Genomic DNA, 7559 nt, shown 5'->3' with positions numbered 1-7559 from the left:
ATGTAAACGAAGTCCACACCCACAACACCAGAGGGAGTGCAACAAACCATGTACAACCCAGATTCGGCACAAACAAGGGACTAAATTATTTTCGCTCCTATGCCACCAAAATGTGGAACGCCCTACCAACAGTCATTAAGACATGTGAATCCCTTGACTCCTTCAAAACCGCTCTCAAAGGGCACCTACGGATGGCTGCAATTCGAAACTGGCCTCTGTAAAATCTGAATCCCCCCACCGCCCTTCCCCTCACTGTATATGTATCTTTTCCCTTTTTGCTTCCTTTATGATGAATTCCTGTTCTGTTCTTTAGCTACATAGAAGTGTCTATTTGTATGTCTCTAAATGTTTTGATGAATTGAACAATGTGGACCCTGTTGTAAACAAGTGTAATGCTTAATTGGGTCGTCCACTCACAGTTAACAGTCTTTGTATTGAGTTTGTGCTTGAAATGTACTGTAATTCTACAAACTGTTAATAAATATTTCAATCAATCAATCAATCAATTGTTTGTTTTGTTAGGTGAGATATTTGTATTTTGATTTCCTTTGTTAAGAGTTTATGTTTTGTGATCTGGAAGTTATCGTCCCCACCCTGAGGTATTGTAATTCTAGTGTTTTATCTTAAATAAATAGGATTTGAACCATGTGTGGCCTGTCTGAATGGGAATTTAACTGGGTAGGAGGAAGTCCATTCATTCATGTTACACCTAGAGACCCCTAGCCTGAGTGTAACAATCGTGATTATCATCATGATCATCATACCCATAATCATCGTAATAAAGTTGTTTATTTAGCTAAACACAAAAGTGTTACAAAGTTGGCTGTGATCAAGTTGTATGAAGCCTTTATTAGCAATGAAGTATAAAAGGTAGGTGGCTAGCACACATCCAGTTCCTGTCTGGTGCTGGACTACGGTAAGTACAGTGAAGAGAGGAGAGTCAGGTGATGAAGGCCGTTCACGGCCGAAACGTTGTGTCTTATTTATGGTGTATGTATTGAATAAAAAGCAAACACCTTGGAGCAAACCTGTGTGCGGACTCTCCTCTCTTCACTTTATTAGCAATGAAGACATAAAGCAGATTATACTGTCTTGGAGAATTAATGTATGTCCCTCAGTTGTTCTCCACACAATTAGTGATAGCCTACTATTGACTGATATGTTTCAGAAACATTTCCCATAAAATGCCATTCCATTAATTCACTGGCCTAGACACACAAAACCTATATGTACATTGATCAACAAAGGGGGAAAAAAAAGTACCTTCTCTCTCTCTCTAACACACACGCACGCACGCACGCACACACACACACACACACACACACACACACACACACACACACACACACACACACACACACACACACACATTTAACATCTTTATTTGCATTCACATTTAACAAGAAATTCTTGAACACAAACAATAGTGGATGTGCAAACTTGAAAGTGCTTCAGGATACAGATCACGGGTACAGGAAGCACCGCCTTCTCCATATATGGCGACTGCCAATTATCACAGACACTGATACTCGGCTTGGGTATTCCTGCAATCTGCAGGCCCCTCACAACTGATTTATGGACATTACAGAGGCTTCCAAATTTGAACACAAGTATAGTTTACATTTGTAGCCAAGCGGTAGCATCCTTAAGACATTGGTAGGCTACTTATTAAGTACCGTGGTAACTGTAAGGAATGCCTCTTCCAGACTGTGGTCAAATGTACATGCCGCTTCCAAAATGGTCACTTCTCTACTGTCCACGCGCATGCACACACACACGCACAAATAAACACACACACACACACACACACACACACACACACACACACACACACACACACACACACACACACACACACACACACACACACACAGAGAATACAATATTTAGTCCATAGGGACAGGGCACATGGACAGGCAAACTAGGTTGCATGCATAGAAGCAGAACTGCATGAGGACAACACAGTCCCCTCTGTTGGTGTAGTTGCACGTAGGTTTGATGTAAGCCAAGTCAAAGTTCGTCAACTTGACTTTACTCTGACAGTACCGGTCGCTGAGGACGACCAGGGTACGCACCAGGGCGTATTTGGCCGAGCAGGTAATGGCAGTCACTACACGCGCCTTGTCAAAGTGCATCAGAAAAATAGGGTCATCCTTGGGAGCGTGTAGAAAAGAAGAAAGACAGAAAGAAAGTGTTATTGGCTAAAGAGGTGTTTATCTGTCTGTCTGTCTGTCTGTCTGTCTGTCTGTCTGTCTGTCTGTCTGTCTGTCTGTCTGTCTGTCTGTCTGTCTGTCTGTCTGTCCGTCTGTTATGTTTAAGCAAATAAATCAACTTATTATTTTTGATTAAACCACAATCAAATAACCAGTACTAGTAGTAAAGTTATATTTGTAGTTACTAATTAAGTAACTTAAAGGGATATTTCAATTTTGTAAGCAGAAGTAATACACTTTATTTAGAAACAACCTCAAAATTCAGGCTAGTATCAAACAAGACATAAATGTTTTATTTATAGAAACAGGCCTGACAAAGGACCAAAAGATGACATAATTTGAATTTGAAGTAAGTGTAATTTCAATAACTATTCAGACATTCTTTAATTTAACAAACTTTTATACATAAGATACAACAGCAAAGCTTTGTAATACACTTTGTGGTATGTATTCCATCCAGGACAGACATCTTGTACCCAATATTAATCCGAAAACAGCAAGCTGAAACCAAGCAAATGTGGATAAAGGAACTCACTATATCAGGGTCTCGTCCATCAATCTGAGTCAGGTCCTGAAGGGACCAGACCTCCGTCCTCTTGTAGGAATCTTCAAGTCGAGAGCGTTTGGTATGGCAACCCTTGGATCCAGACTTTGGGGATTTCTTAGTCTGACATCTGACGATGCATATCTGTACCTCCTTGCTCTGTGGAACTACAGATATAGTAGGGATACAACATTTCTTTTCCTCAGGCAAATATATCTGTTCATATCAAGGTCCATATATTCAGCACGGACCACCGTCTGACGAGATTTAGCCTCTAAGACGCAAAACTTTGAATATTTTGTTGTCGCTGGATAAGGTTTTGTCCACAATTCCATGCTGTATTGATGTTGGTATAGGAGAGATAACAGGCAAACGTTGATCAAAATAACAATTATTTTACATTCTCTAATTGTGTAGAATTAAGTGAAGGGTCCATTTGGTTTCATTTTACACTCTCAAGAGTTAAAAATCTTTCAGGGACCATTTGGTTACCAACTCTCTCCATCATTTAGCTGGGGACCACTTGGAATCCTTTCAAGACCCACTAGTGTAGTGGTCCCTGGACCACTGGTTGAGAACCACTGAAATATATGCATTGCGTTTTGTGGGGCGGCACAAAATCTCACAAGAAATGATTTTGCAGCAAACTGTCATAATTATTAAGTAAAATCATCTGTATTATTGTATTATTATCTTATTGTCTGTCAAAAAGCATCCTAATAGCTGTAACTGGATTTCTAATAAATATGAAAACAACCCCGACCATTTACTGTAGCAATATCTGTACAATCATGCAAGGATTGCATTTGAATTTATTATTATGAAAATGAAATAATATTTGAAAGAAAGGTCGTATCAAAACAGATATCACTGAGTGATTTAAATATATATATATAAACACTACACTATGTAAGATGAGCAGTAGGAAATAACATACCTGAAACACACAGAAAATGCCTTCCCTGCTCCAGCTCCACAATCTCTATAAACTCCACCAACCTCTGTCCATCAGGTCGGAATAAGACGTTTTGCATCTCCTTTTCCCGAAGGGACGACATCTCTGAAGATGTGTGACAAACGATGAGGATGTGTGAGGGGGAAAGACACAGATAAAGGATAGACAAAGCAATATGAGTGACTGAGGATGACGGCTTCCAGACACATTCAGAAAGTGAGAAATACACAAACGGTAACAAAGGGACAGAGACATACACACAATTGAGATGAACAAACATACAATTTTAAATTAGGGAAAGCTATTACAACCTGATGTGATAGTTGGTGCTGGTGAGGTTTCCTCTGTCCAGAAAGCTTGGAACGACTGTAGCACGAGCTCTTCGCTCTGTCTAAGTAACACACACACACACACACACACACACACACACACACACACACACACACACACACACACACACACACACACACACACACACACACACACACACACACACACACACACACACACACACACACACACACACACACTGCATGCTACAGTATAGCAGTGATCAGTTTACATAATTCCTGTTCCTATCTCTTCGTATAACATTGTCTTCACTACAACAAGCCCCAGAGGCATACTGTACTGTAATAGCAATTAAGGCCTGATGTCATCAACCGTCACTGCCCGTCAGTATTTAAGCCTCAATTAAACCCCACTGTGAAAGTCTGAAGCTGCCTGTTGGTTTTGGATTTCAATATTGATTACTATAAGGTCTGTTGCAAAATGTACATTCCATTAGAATTGCATCTCACACTGAAAGGCATCTGGTGGCTTTAAACATACAGTATGGCTATATGTGATTATTTGCTGCACGCACGCACGCACGCACGCACGCACGCACGCACGCACGCACGCACACACACACACACACACACACACACACACACACACACACACACACACACACACACACACACACACACACACACACACACACACACACACACACACACACACACACACAAACTGCATCTTGAGTGTTGGGCTTTGCCTTTGACATATATTACACACACCCTCATGTGCACATTTACCATTCATGGCAAGGTGCCAAGTCAGTGATGAAATGTTTGTTGTGTGGGGAGAGGATGTCCCACAGCACTCTCCCACTTTCCATTATCCCACTGCAATTCAAGCTTTGAGTACAGGTATGAGTTTACGAGTTCAGTTTACGAGTGCACAAATAATTATACTTTATGATGAGCAGTGACAGACTAGTGAGACTACCTAATAAAACCACCCTTTTGTTGACTGATTGATTCAATCAATGAATTGACTGACTGACTGGTTGATTCATTGATTGATTGATTTTGTTTATCGATTAACAACAAGCATTCGTTCTAAGGGTTAAAGTAATCAAAACTATTTCTAACATGGTCCCAAATGCCCAATGTCTTCTGGTTCCAGTCTAAGATGTGTTGATCAGAATGCACTGGATATAACTTTTCCATGGGCAAACTCCCTTGGACAGAATGGGGCCAAGGGGCTAATTGTATTTGTTTGTGGGAAATAGTGTGGGTCCATTAGATTTGTCACAATTGTGTAAACAAAGACAGGCTGTTCCAAAGCTAAGTGCTATACTGTTATGTTGTTGATGGTTTTCGTGGGGGTTTTCAGGAAAGGCTTTTTACCTCTGAGATGGAAAGATGAGAGGATGGGGAGGAAGGACGGATGGACGGACACACGGGGTTCATAAAACTGTTGAATCTCATGAATAACACATAGGATTAATTTGGATATGCAACTCTCCATCATTTAGCTGGGGACAACCTGGAACCTCCTCAAGGACCACTGGTGGTCCCCGTGCCCATGACTGTGGATCTGCCACATGATGTCACAAGTGGGGTCCTCTGTAAATATGTATTGTAGATCGGCTATTTTCACTACTATTATTAACAAAACCACTGATTTTAAGGACCGACCACTTCACGTTTGGGAAACTATAACTGTTGGAGCTATAGTTCTGGTCCATAGCTCTAATGCCAGAACTAATTGCAATGCATTAGAGCTATGGAGCAGAGAGCTAGCCCTACTGATCATGAGTGCTCTCCCACTACAGGTTTAAGGAGGTTTACTGTGACAACCCATGACCCACCATGCCATGATGGTGATGACCGTATATGACGTCAAAGTTTTATCGAGCGTGCTGATGACCAAGCCTATTGTAGGCTACCGACGTAACAATGGGCAAAAATTATTTCAGTACATTGCAGAAAATATCAATAGGCCTAGTGAAAATCTACAAGCTCACAATGCAAAATGTGTTTTGTTGCTATAAGTTGCTATTTTCACTATATGAAATATGGCTTATACCTTTACCTGGAATTAGCTATAATGGCATAAAAAACATTTGAAAGGGCTATGTGCTCATACTTATTTTAGTTATTTTATTTCCACATGCCACAAATTGTGTTTCTGAAATGAGTCTATAGCCTAATTAAGTGTGTAGCAACTTGCAAGTCCTCCCATAGGCCCTAGCTTCCTTCCTTAAACATTTTGAACTTCACTAAAGGGAATCCACAGTTGAGCCTCCACGTCATGGACTGCAGCAGCGCGTCTGATTGGCTGTCGAGGGAAACCCCCTTCCTCCTCGACGACCTCGCCTCGCGGGCCACCCTGGTGGTGGTTGTGTAACGTTACGTTTAGTTTACGTCTGATTGTACCGCAGCCTCTCTGCTCTTTGTGAGTGATGATGATGATCACCAGATTCACCACCCATTCACTAAAACATATGTCCAGGTCCAGCGGTCCAGGCCAGACATCACGTGCCCTGCAAAATCACGCCTTTGTGTATGATATGGGGACGGGTGCTTTTTTTAAATACATTTTTATTTCATTTTTAGAGAGGAAAAATGACAGGTATATACAGGCATACAGATGCAAGTAAAACTTAATTCAAATTCTTTGCCAACTAGGTTGCCAAATCCTATATCCCCGCACCCCTGCAGCACCAGCACCACCATTGACAAAGAAAAAAGGAAAATAATAATACTAAATATTATAACGACAACAACAATTATATACAACATACAACTAGATTGTACAGACGGGTGCTGTATTTTAAGATGTTATAAATGAACAGCATTGCACAAATAAAGGGAAAACATTCATTTCGATGTGCATATTTTAATCATAAAGGGTTTAGACAGACTGCATGGACAGATATCAATCATTTATCACAACCTAGGTCGTAAAACATGCAGAATCCCATAATATTTAACAGATATCTATATAACACAAATCTGTCTGGCATTCCATACGAGTCGCTTGAATATAGGCCTAATTAAAATGCTAGCCTACAAACATGTTGCCTTTTGCTTGCTGCTTGCTGTTTGCTCTCTCTCTCTCTCTCTCTCTCTCTCTCTCTCTCTCTCTTTCTCTCTCTCTTTCGTCAGATCACTCATCATACTGTACTTGCAGCTCTGCTGTGTCCACTGCGCATGCCTGTACGTCGTAATATGAAGTAGGCCTCCTGTTTTTCTACCCAACTCAGGGTCCAGCCCACCCCCCCTCCCTCCTCGCCCCCCCCCCCCCCCCCCCCCCCCCCACCGCCCGCTCCATGCAACCTTTAAAAAAGCAAAACACGGAGCCAAATGGACGGGAAATCGGGGAGGTAAAGGCTTTTTGATTCATAATACGACGTTAATAAGCCACGTACACGGACCGGGGAGCGTTATAAAGTACAGTGTTCTTTTTTTTAGCGTGCGGAAGCGATCGGACTGCAGAGAGAGAGAGAGAGGGAGGGAGAGAGAGAGAGAGAGAGAGAGAGGGAGAGAGAGAGAGATAGAGAGAGAGGGAGGGA

General features: G+C 41.5%; 1 protein-coding gene across 1 annotated transcript; it reads right to left on the bottom strand.

Moving 5' to 3' along the window:
- Window positions 1–1886: 1886 nt before the first annotated feature.
- Window positions 1887–3815, bottom strand: exoc1l (exocyst complex component 1 like; the record flags this gene model as incomplete). The annotated part of the gene is made up of 3 exons (XM_083764491.1): window positions 1887–2153; window positions 2749–2924; window positions 3695–3815. 3 exons carry the CDS (start codon window positions 3813–3815, stop codon window positions 1887–1889), a joined length of 564 nt encoding a protein of 187 aa, XP_083620617.1.
- Between the last annotated feature and the right edge of the window lie 3744 nt (window positions 3816–7559).

The sequence above is a fragment of the Protomyctophum parallelum genome (assembly GCF_964188405.1).
Source record: "Protomyctophum parallelum genome assembly, chromosome: 5".
NCBI lineage: Eukaryota > Metazoa > Chordata > Actinopteri > Myctophiformes > Myctophidae > Protomyctophum > Protomyctophum parallelum.
The sequence above is the reverse complement of the archived record's forward strand: the minus strand, read 5'-3'. Positions and strand labels throughout refer to the sequence as shown.